The following is a 13,915-nucleotide window of genomic DNA, read 5'->3' as shown; positions in this document are numbered from 1 at the left end:
ACATACTGCAATACAGCCACTCTGAGTAATAATAGTTTTAACCACAGCATGCACTTTCTGTATGAGGTGAAAACTGTGGACTAAACCAATGTCAGCAGATCTATTTTAATTAGGAAGCAAAAGAAGTATGAAAGCTATTTTAAGACTTACAGTGGGGTTTTGAAGTATTAGCCTTTCCCTCCCAATATTACTAATAGCATTTTTTTTCCAGATTTGAACCCCATTAGCAATATCTATTTGAACTCGATTGTGTTCATGTAAAATATATCTCCTTTCTATGAGAAAAAAGCACAGAGATGACAACTGGGTTATTCTGCTTTCAAAAGAGCCTTTACTAAACCTTGGATCTTACACTTACCTCTAAAACTGACCCATTAGTCGGTGCTGTGGGTTACCAAATAGCACTGCAATTACAGTGTGCAATTTTCATTAATAAAATCCATAAATTTCCATCACGAAAGGAGTCAAAAACTCTTTAAAGTAATTGTCAGCTTTGCCTCCCACTCCATCTTGTCTGAAGTTTTCAAAAAAAAAAACATTCTTGTACACTCAAGATTTTTAAATCACTTTATGGTAAATAGGTGCTCTGAGGACACCAGTCCACAGAACATACAGGCCTAGGAGAACAGGTCAGTCCAAGATGTTTAGCCATCCAGCTCATTCCTTACTTCCTTCAGATTTGCCAGTAAAATTGTAATGCGAAGAAGCAAATACCTTTCTCCATACACAAGTTTGTTCTAGGTCCATTCATCTTATGCCATTTTTAATCAATAAATTATCAATAAATAAAGAAGAATGAAAAGAAAGTAATTTGAAGAAAAAATAACAGCCTAGCTGAGATGGAAGGCTACAGTAAATGTAATGGTTTTGCTTTTAAGAACACACACATGTGCACACATACATGTACACAGACACACACATACATATATAAAATGAATGAAGTAGTTTCTAAGCATATTGCTCTCTACAATTACCTGAAAGGGAGTGGTGGGAAGCTGGGGGGGAGTCAGCCTCTTCTCACAGGTAACTAGTGATAGGACCAGAGGGAATGGCCTCATGTTGCACCAGGGGAGAGTCAGGTTGGAAATGAGGAGACATTTCTTCTCAGAAAGAGCAGTCAGGCATCGGGACGGGTTGGCCAGGGAGGTGGTGGAGTCACCGTCCCTGGGGGTGTTCAAGGAAAGGTTGGACCTGGTGCTTGGGGACATGGTTTGGTGGGTGACATTGGTAGTATGGGGGTGGTTAGGCCAGGTGATCTTGGAGGTCTTTTCCAATCTTATTGATTCTGTGATTTTTGTTTCAATTTATCTAAAACAGTGTTTGTTACCTTAGATTATCTAACTATGGATTTTTAGGGAGACTAATGAAAACTTAAGAGTCCCTTTCATTCTTCAGCTTCCTAGCTAAAGCTGTCAGTCCTTTGTTTTCTTAACTGTCCCCATAGATTGAGATATGTCCCAGACACCATGGATTCCACTGGCATGAAACAGACTGGAATTTGAGACGAGCCTCAGTCCTGATAAAGTCAGGTCTGCAGTACTGATATTTGATTCCAGCTGAGACAACATTTATGAATTTATCAAAAAAGGCACTACATCTTCCTACCTATTTATAATTTAAAAGGGATTTGTATAAGGCATATTCCTGCATGCAGGTTCTTACAGTATCTGTGCAACTAAAAGTTATGAGTAATAGCCTTACCTCAGGCGAGCCCCACCAGATGCATTGCTGTGCACCGATGTTAAAGAGATGGCAAATGTCTCATATTTGTTTATGCTTGGAGTAGCCTGAAATGAGATTACTTTACTTTTCTCACCAGCTGAAAATAGAACAGTACCTGAAATAAAAGAGATGCAAGAAAGAGAACACAAATCAAAACCACTAAATCTGAATCCCCATTTTACCTGGGAATATACTGAGACAGAGCCTCTAAAGGCAATTCCCCTCCATTTAGGAAGAAGAATCTGCACAAGGATCTTTTTTATATAAAGCTGTCCATCAGTGTACAGCATTGTGCTTACCTCTCAGACATGTATCTATGAAGTTTAACTCTTTTTTTTTTGTTGTTGTTGTTGTTCATAAAATGAAAATATTGCTTACAGATAAAAATCAGGTCATACAATTTCATCCTAATCACACTTCATTAATAGAGGAAACGTGTATAGGTACCAATAACTGAAAGGTGATATCACCACTTAAGCCACTTTCACAGCTCTTTCCTCAAGAGAGTACTTACCAAATGTTGGAGTAATATTGCCTGGCTGAGCAAAGTCAGTGATCAGGTCTGGTGGGTACCCAGAAATCCAGTTAACTGTTACAGAGCCATAAACACCCTCTCTGGTTATGACAGCCTGACCTGTCCCTGCTACAATGTCTGCAAGACGTAAAGTAACAGATTCAAAGCCAACCTGTGGAAACATCAATTTGGATAGAGAAAACTGAATAAGAACGGGCATATGTGCAAGTGCACTATATATTTTGAAGGCATTTCACACTCATAAACATAGTTGTGACAAACACAGATATATGTAAGTGTACTCTCTCTACTTCTCCCTCTCTTTCTCCCCCTTCCTCCCTCCCTTGACAAGTCTTTAACAATTCTGCTAAATCTGAGATTTTTGAGAATTAGATCTCAGGGAAATTAATAAATATTACTCAGATTTTATTACTAAAAACACTAAACATAGCATTCTGTGTCTGTTGTTTACAACAAATACCCTTAATACAGTAATAGCTGTATTACTACACATATATGCATAAAGCTAGAATAAATTACTGTGTATCCAGTACAAAGTTGTTGCCATATGAAATTGTTAATGGGAATATTTTTGCTAGTGTAATCTACTTTTCTTTCGGTTTAAGAAGCCGATTGGGCTAAAAGCATAATTCTCACATTCTAAAAGCACTGACAATTGGATATATTATATGATAGTATATAATATTTACAGTAAAACAATTTCAATTGAGTAATTATAAACTAAAGAACACGCTTTGAGAACAAAAAAATATGTAATTAAAATATAAGCAAAATGTGAGGGCCAAAAGCGCAGTGTGCTTTTGTCTTTGCCTGATGCTTAAAAAGTAGCTGAAGCATATACACTATATCAGAATACACAGATTCTTTTTTCCCACTATCTTATAAAGTAGCCAGAAACAGAATTTCTCAGAGATTAGCCAAATACATTGTTAACTGCTTTAAAAAACAGAATGACATCCACCTCTTTTTGCACATACTATTGCATACATGCCATAATCTAATTTTGGGCAGCTGTACTTAAAGGAGAACATTGTCCAGAATTAGTTCTTTTTCCTTTAAGTCTCAGAACTTCCATTTCATATAAACAAAAATATAAATTAACCATAATATTTACATTATTTATTGTAACTTTAAAAATATGTATCATAACTAATAGATAAAGAGACATTTTCAAGCAGTACTGCAAATTTGTATAAGAATTTAAAAAAACATTTCCAGAAAAGTTAACGCTTAGTATAAGTAAAAACAGGAAAAGTTGCTCATTAAATTGGCTGCAATTACAAAAACTTTATGGTGTCAACTGAATCCTCACAGCAGTTATCTTTCGTAATGCAGTGTGGTAGCTATGCTATACTTTGGCCTGAAATGTTATACTGACCTGCGAATTGGCAGCTTCCTCAGGAATAAGCAGAACAGCTGACTTTGCTTCTCCTAATATTTTAGGCACATCCTTGGCACCTCCCTTAACCAGGCTTACATTAATCAGTTCCAGAGTAAAATTCAAGCCCGGTAAAAGAAATGCCTTTGAAAGAGAGAATTTAAATAAAAAGGTATAAAATTTAATTCCACTAAAACATGAGATCCACCACTTCAAAGAATTAAGCAGCAGACCAATGTGCCTTTTTTATTCCACTTGCATACAAAAGCTGTGTTTTCAAGACAAGCATTTTATTGATTACCTTTCTCAAAAGAACTACAGACAAAACATCAATGTTATGAATGTGATTGATCAGCAGTTTGTTAGACTGTGAATTTGTAAAGCAACTACTGTCACTTTAATAGATTGTGACTGACATGGTGGGCCTCGGCTTGATTTTAATCCTTATGATTCACCACAGTGTGGATGTAAAACGGTAACAATAAAAAACTACTGGCAACACAGAAAACTGAAGATAACATATCTGCTGCTTCACGTGATCACTATTGACAATCCAAAATGGAAACTTGAGAAAGTATTTGGATGCATATAATAATAAAATATGGAAATGATAATAATGCTTATCAATGATGGAGGGAAAAGCTGAATATATGAACATATATATACTATGTACTATGTATACAATATACTATATATGAACATATATATACTATGGTATAATGCACCATAGTGATTTTGTAAGATTATGTAAAAATATATTTAACTCCACTTCTATTCCATAAATTCATAATATTAAAAAACCTTCTTTGATGTTTCTTCATAGTGGATTCTGTTGACTCTAGTTATCTTATTACAGATTTGTATTGTGATTAAGACAAAAGTAAACAATAGATATCAAATAATCTAAAAGGATAATACAGACCTGGCTGCTTATTGGCACTCTTTTCACTCCAAAGCTGGCACCATCTTTTATGGCGAGGTATCCCTCTTCATCCCCAGGTGCAGTTAGTGCTTCTTTGTGATGAGATGAGATTTGGTACTGAATGACCACTTCTCCAAATGCCCCAGCATGCCGAGTTACATTGATCTGAACATACCGATTGAGATCTCTCTCTATTAATACCAACTGCTGATCAGAGTACAAGGCAAACACCCCATGAGGATCATCATTTGCAAAAACATTGATCTTTGAAGTTCTTCTGTCTTGGTCTAAATCTGCTCCACCTTCTACTGAAATCAGTTGCACTGTGTAGCTCTCTTCCAGTTCTGGAACCTCATCAGGTAACAGGTAGATAATTATCTCAGCTGTACTCTGCTGGTCAGCAATGACAACAGATCCTTCTGTCATAAGAAAGTCACCCGTGATGTCAGATTCACTATGTATTTCCCAGTAAACCTGAAATGAATTTAAAAAATTAACAAAACAGAAGAAAACAAAATTACCCACAGAATCAGAAACTTTCATATTCAATATTCAAAATAGAGAGGATATGGAATGGATTGGCTTTAAGTAGATAAATTAGAAATTGTTTTAGATATGCACAGAAAGAGACATACAGGCTGTCTTGCAAAAGGTGTGTGTGTTGTTTCTCTAAAAATATAACTTACTCATCTGTATATCTTCAGAAGATTTATTTAAAACTCTCTAGAATCTCTGAACAGTGTTCAAAAATTATTTGTATTTTTACACCATGATATTCTTGCTGGTTTTCCTCCTTTCGAGACTCTTCACATGAGAAAGCGGTCAAGAGTCCTCATTAAACATAGCAGATGCTTTTATTAATTGAAATAATGATTTAAAAAAACGTTTAAAAAAATGTTAAAAATGCAGACTTCTAAAATAATTTAGTTAAGTAACAATGTGTTGGTTCGAAAAAGTCCATTCTTACCTTTAACTACAGCTGGAAAAAAAGTAAATTGTGAGGGTCTCAAAGAAAGCTTACTAAAAAGTGTGTTCTGTTCTGTTCTCCCATCAAAAGCACAAGGGGAGATGGACAGAGAAAGGAGAGAGACAAGCACTGCATTACTGTTTCCCTTTTTTCTTGATCAGTGATGAGACTGAATCTGACTTTCCAAACCACAAGTGCTGAATTTGAGCCCCTTGCTAAAGTCAGTCAATGAGAACTTTTCAAAAATGAATTTGAGCAACAAGTAATTGAAAGTCATGGAAAAATTATTTCCTTTGTTCTCCATATGTTCGTACTGATGATTTCAGGTTGTACTGCTTATTAGGAAAACAATAAGAGTGAGAGTACCGTTATGTTTCCCAAAGTGCCTTGAATTCGTCTGAGAAACAGTGGAATACTTTGTGGCCCTTCCACTGCTGAGGGCTCTGTGTAATTCTTCTCAGACAACGATTCGGGAGCAAACTGTACGATTCCATTGGGATCACCAAACTTTTGTATCTGTAAAAAAGCAAGCCAGCAAACAAAAAATTAGAAATGTAGACTGAATTATATTCTTGCTCAAGTCATTAAGATTTTTGTTGCCAGGTTCTACAGCACATGTATCTACTAGCTCTTCGTAAAGAGTTTTCTCTCTTAAGATTCAAGAATACAGTTAGAATAGACCGTGAGGAGAACAGCGACAACAAAACCAGACAGAGACAGGACCATCAGGATATCAGAAAGGAGTGATATCAAGCTCACAAGCACACACTCACATGCACATGAAGACTGTTACATAAAATCTGTGGATGACTTGCTCTTCTGTGAGAAGATCCTACAGTGATACCTGGAGAATTCTGAGAAGGTTCTAAACTGAGCAGGCGTCAAAATAATGTGGTTATCAATGAAAAGGCAAGCTTGGGCTTTAATAAATTGAAGCTTCACATAAAAATATACGGCAATGATGGTTCTATCCACTAAGTTGAGCCTCACTCAACTGTAAACAACTTGTACTTTAAAAATCATCTAAATACATTTGAGAGTAAATTAATTTTGAAAGGATTTGGAAAACATATCTCCTGGAGCAAGACACAGAAGAAAAACCACACGTCCTCTTTTCAGTTTTCAGCAAACCTGCCCAAACCTGATTGATGGAAAAAAATGACAAAAGCAGACAAGTATATTTATGAGAAATCCTTGCTGCAAATTTATTCTGAAACCTTTGCTGTGAATAAAAACTTTCAGAAAAAGACTAAAAATCCAGTGTACCCTCTAAGTTTGCCCTCTGCCCTCAAAAGACCTGAAGAGAAACAGAGGGAACAGTATGCATACAGAACCAGCAACCCGAGTAGAAGTCACTTTGGTTGGTTTTGTGTTCTCACGACACCGACATAGTCCTGACAGACCTAAAGGCTATGTAAAGAATCAAAGTGTTTTGCCCTGGTTTAGCTATGCATAAACCTCAGTGCCTACTGAGAAGAAAATTCAATGGCATGCAGGGTGAAACACTCCATTCCGAGGAAAAAACTAGGTCCCTGACAGAGAACATGAGGAGTGTGTGGAAACAGGAGCTAATTCCATCAATACATTTCTCTACAGACAAGAAAAACAAATAAGTCCAGTTTATAGGAAAGATTTTTTTTTCTGACTTCTGTAAGAAGTCTCATAAATATTTCCTTAACTGCAGTGTCCTTAGAGCAAGTATTTGCCCTTGACACCTCCTCTGCCTTCTCCAACATATGTCTCTCCTGCCTATCTGTGATCTTCTCATTTCTTTTACAAAAGCTAGCTATAGGAGAGGTAGAAGTCAAAACAAGGGAACACACTGTCAGTTGGGAATGAAGACCCAATCCATCTTCCAACAAAATTCTGCAAGAAAAAGGGCCAGGTCACGGCTTAGGTACCAATTATTACTGATAGATTATTTACTTTTTATTTTCTTCTTCTTTAAGAACTAAAGCCTTAAAAATACATGTGAGTAGTACAAGGAACAAGAAAGCCAAATGACAGACAATGCAATTGGTATGATTAACTTTTTAAAGTTTTGCAGGATAAATACCAATATCATTGATGTATCAACAGAGGTATCAGAAAAAAAAAAAAAAAAGAAAAGCAATAATGACTTACTATTAGCGTAACATTGTTTGCCTTAGGATCTATTTCTGTTTCACCTTTCCCAAGGCTCAGTCTAATAACAAATATCTCCTGAACTTCAACTTCTTCATGAGGATGGATTTGTAGATTAATAGTTCTCAGACCTCCTTCTCCTTCCCCAAAATAAAATGATCCATTCACAGGGTCACCAATGTCATCATTCAAAGGAGATAAAACCTCTTCTGAATTGGGTCCTAAAATGTCCCAATTAATCTGTGGAAGATATCAGTCTTAGATATATATAGTGGTGATATATAATAGCAGTCCCGCAAGGGACCATAAACGACAAACAAAAACCTGAATCTGGTAAATAGCTATGTTTATATCTTTGTTGTTAATACTGTTGCTAATGAATTGCTTCTGGGAAATCACACAATCCTTTAGAAAAATAAATGCAACAAATTATACAAGTAAATTGTGAAGAGATTGCTACAATGCCAGTTTATGAAATTTTTAATATTAATAAATAGAAAAGAAGAGAAACTGAAATTTCTTTACTATATAATGGGGAATATACAGGACAGTTTCTATTCCTCTCTTTCCAAATTTGTTTTGCAAAGCTCCCCAAATGAGTACTCATTCCATGAAATGTCATATGAAGACCTAAAATCACAAGCATTTACTTAGCAATCTGCTAGAAGTTTTTAATTCCTCAAATGATTATCCATACTTTTTCAGCCTGATTAAAAGCTGGTATTTTTGAATTTTCCTGTAATTAGATTTGGTTTTAAGGAGTTCATATTCAGCACTTTAATGTTATTTTTGTTTTGTTTTCCAGTTTTCTCAGATTTATTTTCCAGTAAAAAGACAAAAAAGACTCTTGTAAATTTTACATAGGAAGAGGGAGAGCTCATGGTCTTTAATGCCAATGTTCCAGTCATTTGCCAAGACTGTTAAAGACCTACCTTAGCTCATGTTTATACCTTTCCTTGTCAGTGGTCTGGGACAGAGTTAAAAAAAAAAAAAAAAAAAGACTAGAAAATTCACAGTAAACAATTTACTGAAAAAAAATGACCTGCTTTATGAAGTGATTCAACTGAATTAACCGAATGTGTGAAATTAACCATACTTGTGACAGAGTTACAGAGTTAGAAGCTAGTTTAAAACAAAGCACAAAAGACAAAAAAAAAAAAAAAAAAAAAAAAAAAAAAAAAAAAAAGCAGAAGAAAAGTTTAACTACATTTTCTGTTATAGTACAACTACAATAAATGGATAAAAAGGCTGGAATTATCCCACCACAAATCAGTCACAAGCTTTTGAAGGAAAATGCAAGAGTTTTTTGACCTAGTGACTGAAAAGCATGCAGAGTCTTTGACAGTGAGGGCCTACCTGTGTGTCTCCTAACAATCTTCCAGTTCTTTCCAGCACCAGGGACACTTCTATGGGTGTATCAGGATTGGGAAAAGTAATTCGGCTTTGGTTGAGAAATCGTACAATGCCCTGGGGGGAGTCGCTTTTAGCAATAGTGATCTGGCTCACTAGGTGGAGCCCAAGGACTGCTCCACCAGTGGCTCCTGTGAGCTGGATTTCAAATTGCTCTGCAAATTCACTGTATGGAAAGAAAAAAGAAAAAAAAAAAAAGAAAAAAAAAAGAAAAAGAGAGGGAGAGAAAGAGAAAGATCATTAGGTAGCCAAGAAAAAAACAGTTAAAATATACCTAGTAATTCAATTAGACATCCAATTGGATCTGTTTGAAGATATGAAGTCAAATCTGTACACATGCTACAGAAGATTCTTCCCATTTGCAAAGAACAGTGGTATCTGAAATAAAAATAACGTTCCTCCTATTTATGTTAAATTAATGTGTTGTTTTGATTTTTTTTAAAGCAGTGAAAAATATTTTATTATTCACAGTAGTACTATTAACACCTAAAAATATAGATAATGTAACAAAATATCTTGGTTTTGCATAAAGTTTTAAATGAACTACGAGACATTAGTAATGGCTTTTTTCCTTTTATATTTAGATGCTTTTTTCAGCACTACAGCAATCTTCTGCAGCACTGCATTCTCAGCACTGAAGCACCGCAGCAATTCATTCTATTCTATGAATCTGCTTTTTAATTCTCATTCTACATGTAAGCATACTGCTCATTTAAAAATATAAATTAAAAAAAAAAAGACTTCTAAAAAGTAAATTAGTAAATAAACATCAGAAAAAATTAATTACCTTTCTTCATCATCAATAATAGAGATGTATATAAAAGTCTGGTTCTGGCCATGATTAAAAGTGACAGAGGTATTGTGGATTATATAGTCAACACCATTGGGAAGTGCAGAAATGCTTCGAGAAAGAAAATCAGCTGTTACATATCCATAAGTTCCACGCTTCCTCACGACAGGAATCATGACTACTCCAGCATCTTCCTCCACTGCAAGAATAATTGAGATAAAAAGTTATCACAGGTATGTGATATCAAATCTTTTAAGTATTGTGTACAGAAGTCCATTTACCTTTCAGTACTCACTAACAGGATTTTCTGAAGCTACTGTGAGCATTACTTTTGAAAACTGAATACAACACATCTAACACCACTTTAATAGCAGCAAGCAGATGTTTATTGTAGCACAGTAGCACATGCTTCTTTAATCAAGATGAAATGAGGTTTGTGTTCTAAAAACTTCATCACACATTTTTCCCACTCAAATTTTTAGTCAGTGGTTAGTGTATCTTCTAACAACCAAATCAGTAATAGGAAAAAAAAAAAAAAAAAAGTGTTTTACTCTGCTATAACTTCATTTGTACAAATGACAGTTTACTGTTCCTTTAAAAGAAAATATTACACTTTAATGTACATTATCATATTACAGTAGCTCATTTTATCTTCAAAGATTATGTAAAAGCAAATCTTTAGGATTATGGAAAAGTCTACTCAATGTGATAAATGAACAACACTTTTAATAGTTTTTAAACTGTTAATTAAGCAGAGAGACTACCACCTTGGGAATAGCTTAGGTTTGTAAGAAATATTCAAAAGCAACCTGAAATGGAGCTAAGTTAAGGATCCATCAGAATACTGATAAGGAATGAAATTATTGCTGCTGATATGAAAGGTCAATTTATTTCTTACATGTTTTTATCATCTTCAAGGGAGCAATATAGAGGTTTCAATTGTTCATGGGCATATATATCAAGTCACATTAGTTATAAATTCTTAATGAAAATATAAACAACGAAATATGTAAGTGAAGCAATGTTTATAACTTCCTATAGTAATTTCTACCTAGAAATACCAAAGTAGTTTCAGCATTAGTGTTTAATGTCCCAGATGCAACTTGAGAATGCAAGGAGTTATAGGAGACCAATTCTGTTCTTATGATGAAAAACAGTGAAATGTTTAGTGGTCTTTTCCTCCTGTCCCCTCACTCTCGAACTTACTGCCCTAGGTATATAAGTGAAAAAAGTAAATAAATCTGCACAGTCATGCTTTTACTATTTTTACAGTGACAGAAAGTATGAAGAAAAAGTACTCAAGAACTTATTTACAGATGTTTATATAGTTTGCATTGGAACTCAGTGTAGATGTTAAAAGGTAACTCAAAAATTTGTGACCTGGTCACAGGCTTATCTTCTAAACTACACTGAAAACTTGGGGTAAACCTACCTTGTAGATGGATGTACTGTGCATCAAATTCTATGACGCCTTCTGCATTGTCACTTTTTGCTATAGTGACTCGTACTGTGGAGATATTTCCTATTATAGGGGGTTGATCCACCTGTAGACCATTTTCTTTTATGGTAAAATCAAATCCACTTGCAAGAATATAGCAAATAAAAGAAAAGAAAAATTTAAAATCATGTTAAAGTTTTAAGATGCATGTATGACAATTTAATGATTACCACAAATACTTCTATTTTCCGAGTGCAATCACTGAAGACTTTCTGGCCACACCTTCTCAAACTATTATATATCTAAAAATAGTAGTTTATTTCCAGATATATATATTTCATTTTTTTTATTTCTCATTTTATCTTTTTTTTTTTTTTTCTGTTAGTACTTCATGCAACTTGAAACTCTAGCAAATATTAATGAGCTCATAATCTGAGCAAAGATTAGCTATCAGTGACACCTATGCATTACACATGACAGCGTGCTTTCAAAATGAAGCATTAAGATCTTGAATCAGGAAAAACTTAACTGGTAATTCTTTGCAAAGGTCACTCCCATTGCTATCTTATGACATGGCTATCACAATGCCCTGTGTATGTACATCTCTGTTAGAATCCAAGACTTTGATAATCTTTCCTAATACAGTCATTGTTAATACAAGATATTAATACAACTTCTTACAGAAACATAAATTAAAAAAGCTAAAGGGCCAGAATTTTACAAAACTTGGTTGCACACCAACAGAACTCCACACAGTGACAAGTTGCCACATGTGCATTTTTATTCCTGGTAACATATTCACACATAGGAGAATCTACTGCATCATGAATACAGAGGCTTTAGTTTTCATTCACACATATGAAGTGAGATGTACAGCAACTCCAGACACTGCATATTTACTGGAATTCATATGCAATGTGGAAATTCCAAATTGTCAGCCATTCTAAATTAGGACATTACGTTAGCCCAGTAGTGTTTTCAGATATGACAGAAAAATATCAAAACCTGGGATTTCCATAAACAACAACTATACTTACTCTAACATTAGACTTCATAGTTACAGGTACAAAAATATGATTTTAAACATCAACTTCCTGAGGAATATGCCAGTGTAATTTCAGCCACATATGGCACTACTATCTTTTTATCATGAAACTTTGTGAGAGTTATCTTAATGCTTGTTTATTCTGATTTACTATAAGTATTACTGGTTGGGCAGAAACACCGTATCTGGTGCTTCATTTTAAATAATAATCACTTATATTTTTGACAGGATGCAAGAGATGATGAACTATATACAGTAAGTAAAAAGAAACCAAACAGAAATGTATTTACCATGCAGACCTGAAAGTCCCATATTGTTACATCTGCTTGAGATGTAGCACTGTATTTTTCGTATTCTCTCTTTTGGTAGAAAATATTCTTTCTGGTATTTCTAAACCACATATTGTATTTGTAACTTTACAAGCATATCCCAATTAAACAACCATATTTTACTTATCACAGTGTGTATGACATTCTTGTCAAAACTTGTTTCCGTACCTTTTAAAACATACAAAGTGTACTTTTTCATGGAATGGATGCAACATACGGACTTTTATCTTTAATTAATCTCAATCAGCAAAATGTATATGCTAATGTTGAGAAAACTGAGATAATCGTTTCTATCATGATCTGTCTTATGAAATTTTACAGTAAAACAGCTGAATATCAGTGGTGACTTTAGACAGCTAGATGAGATCCCATATATAGCATGTTTTTCTGTTTGTCATCGACCTTGTGTTCAACAGAGGATTTTATCTTTACCTTCCTTCAACTTCCACTTCGGTAATCATCACTGAAAAGTCTTCAGGACCTTCAGGAATGTCATCATCATGAATTTCAACCACAATCATTTTACTGTCCTCATCTGGTTCAAACAACAACTCCCTTACCATGGGAGTGAAATCAATTCCCTCCTCTGCAGTCCCATTTATTATCTGAAACCAAAGACGCACTCTGCCATAGCATCCCCTGGAACGCACAATAGTGATGTTAACCTGAGGGGAAAAAGGCACTATTTAAAAAAAAAAAAAAAAAAGAAAAAGAAAGAAAGAAAGAAAAGAAAAAAAAAAAAAAGGCTTTGTTCTTCTGTTATAGTTGCTTTTAGAAGACTGTTCTAAAGGTATATTTTCAATAGATTCTGATAGATAACAATATCTGTCTTTAATAAATGTATATGCATATATGAGTATATGCAACATAGTAGATGGAAGTCTTCCTCAGAGTTATTAAAATTCTCCCAAAACCACAGATGACCATCAAGGAGACTGTGCTAAGATAAATGCAGGAAACTGTTGATTTATTTTTCTTCTAAAGCTTAGCTGTAGAAAATAGCAAGAATACTGATTTCTTTGCATATTTTACATATGAAGGAACTTTAATCTAGTACCCATTTTTCTTCTTCTGTTATTTGCATTAATTCCCTTGAAAATGTAAATTCTCCAAAAGGAAAATCACTGGCAGCCATAGTGATATTTGCTTTGCTGCTGGATTCATTTATGAGTGCTCCATCACTGATTCCGGTTAGCTGAAACTGGTAGTGACGCTTCTCCTCAGGATAGTTGTCATCTACAGCCTGGAGAGAAAA

General features: G+C 34.6%; 1 protein-coding gene across 1 annotated transcript in view; it reads right to left on the bottom strand.

The window, feature by feature from the left end:
* The window catches only part of ADGRV1 (adhesion G protein-coupled receptor V1), a 298,863-nt gene that overhangs the window by 168,519 nt on the left and 116,429 nt on the right, over window positions 1–13,915 (bottom strand). Inside the window, exons 70-80 of the mRNA XM_084504535.1 lie at window positions 13,718–13,903; window positions 13,093–13,325; window positions 11,281–11,429; window positions 9,846–10,047; window positions 9,005–9,224; window positions 7,649–7,888; window positions 5,891–6,040; window positions 4,558–5,031; window positions 3,636–3,779; window positions 2,237–2,408; window positions 1,702–1,837 (exon numbers count right to left, since the gene is read on the bottom strand). Of these exons, the coding sequence (XP_084360661.1) occupies window positions 1,702–1,837; window positions 2,237–2,408; window positions 3,636–3,779; window positions 4,558–5,031; window positions 5,891–6,040; window positions 7,649–7,888; window positions 9,005–9,224; window positions 9,846–10,047; window positions 11,281–11,429; window positions 13,093–13,325; window positions 13,718–13,903 (2,306 nt within the window). The remainder of the gene's footprint in view (window positions 1–1,701; window positions 1,838–2,236; window positions 2,409–3,635; window positions 3,780–4,557; window positions 5,032–5,890; window positions 6,041–7,648; window positions 7,889–9,004; window positions 9,225–9,845; window positions 10,048–11,280; window positions 11,430–13,092; window positions 13,326–13,717; window positions 13,904–13,915) is intronic.

The sequence above is a fragment of the Aythya ferina genome (genome assembly GCF_964211825.1).
Source record: "Aythya ferina genome assembly, chromosome: Z".
Taxonomy (NCBI): Eukaryota; Metazoa; Chordata; class Aves; order Anseriformes; family Anatidae; genus Aythya; species Aythya ferina.
This window is presented reverse-complemented; position numbering and strand designations above follow the sequence as displayed.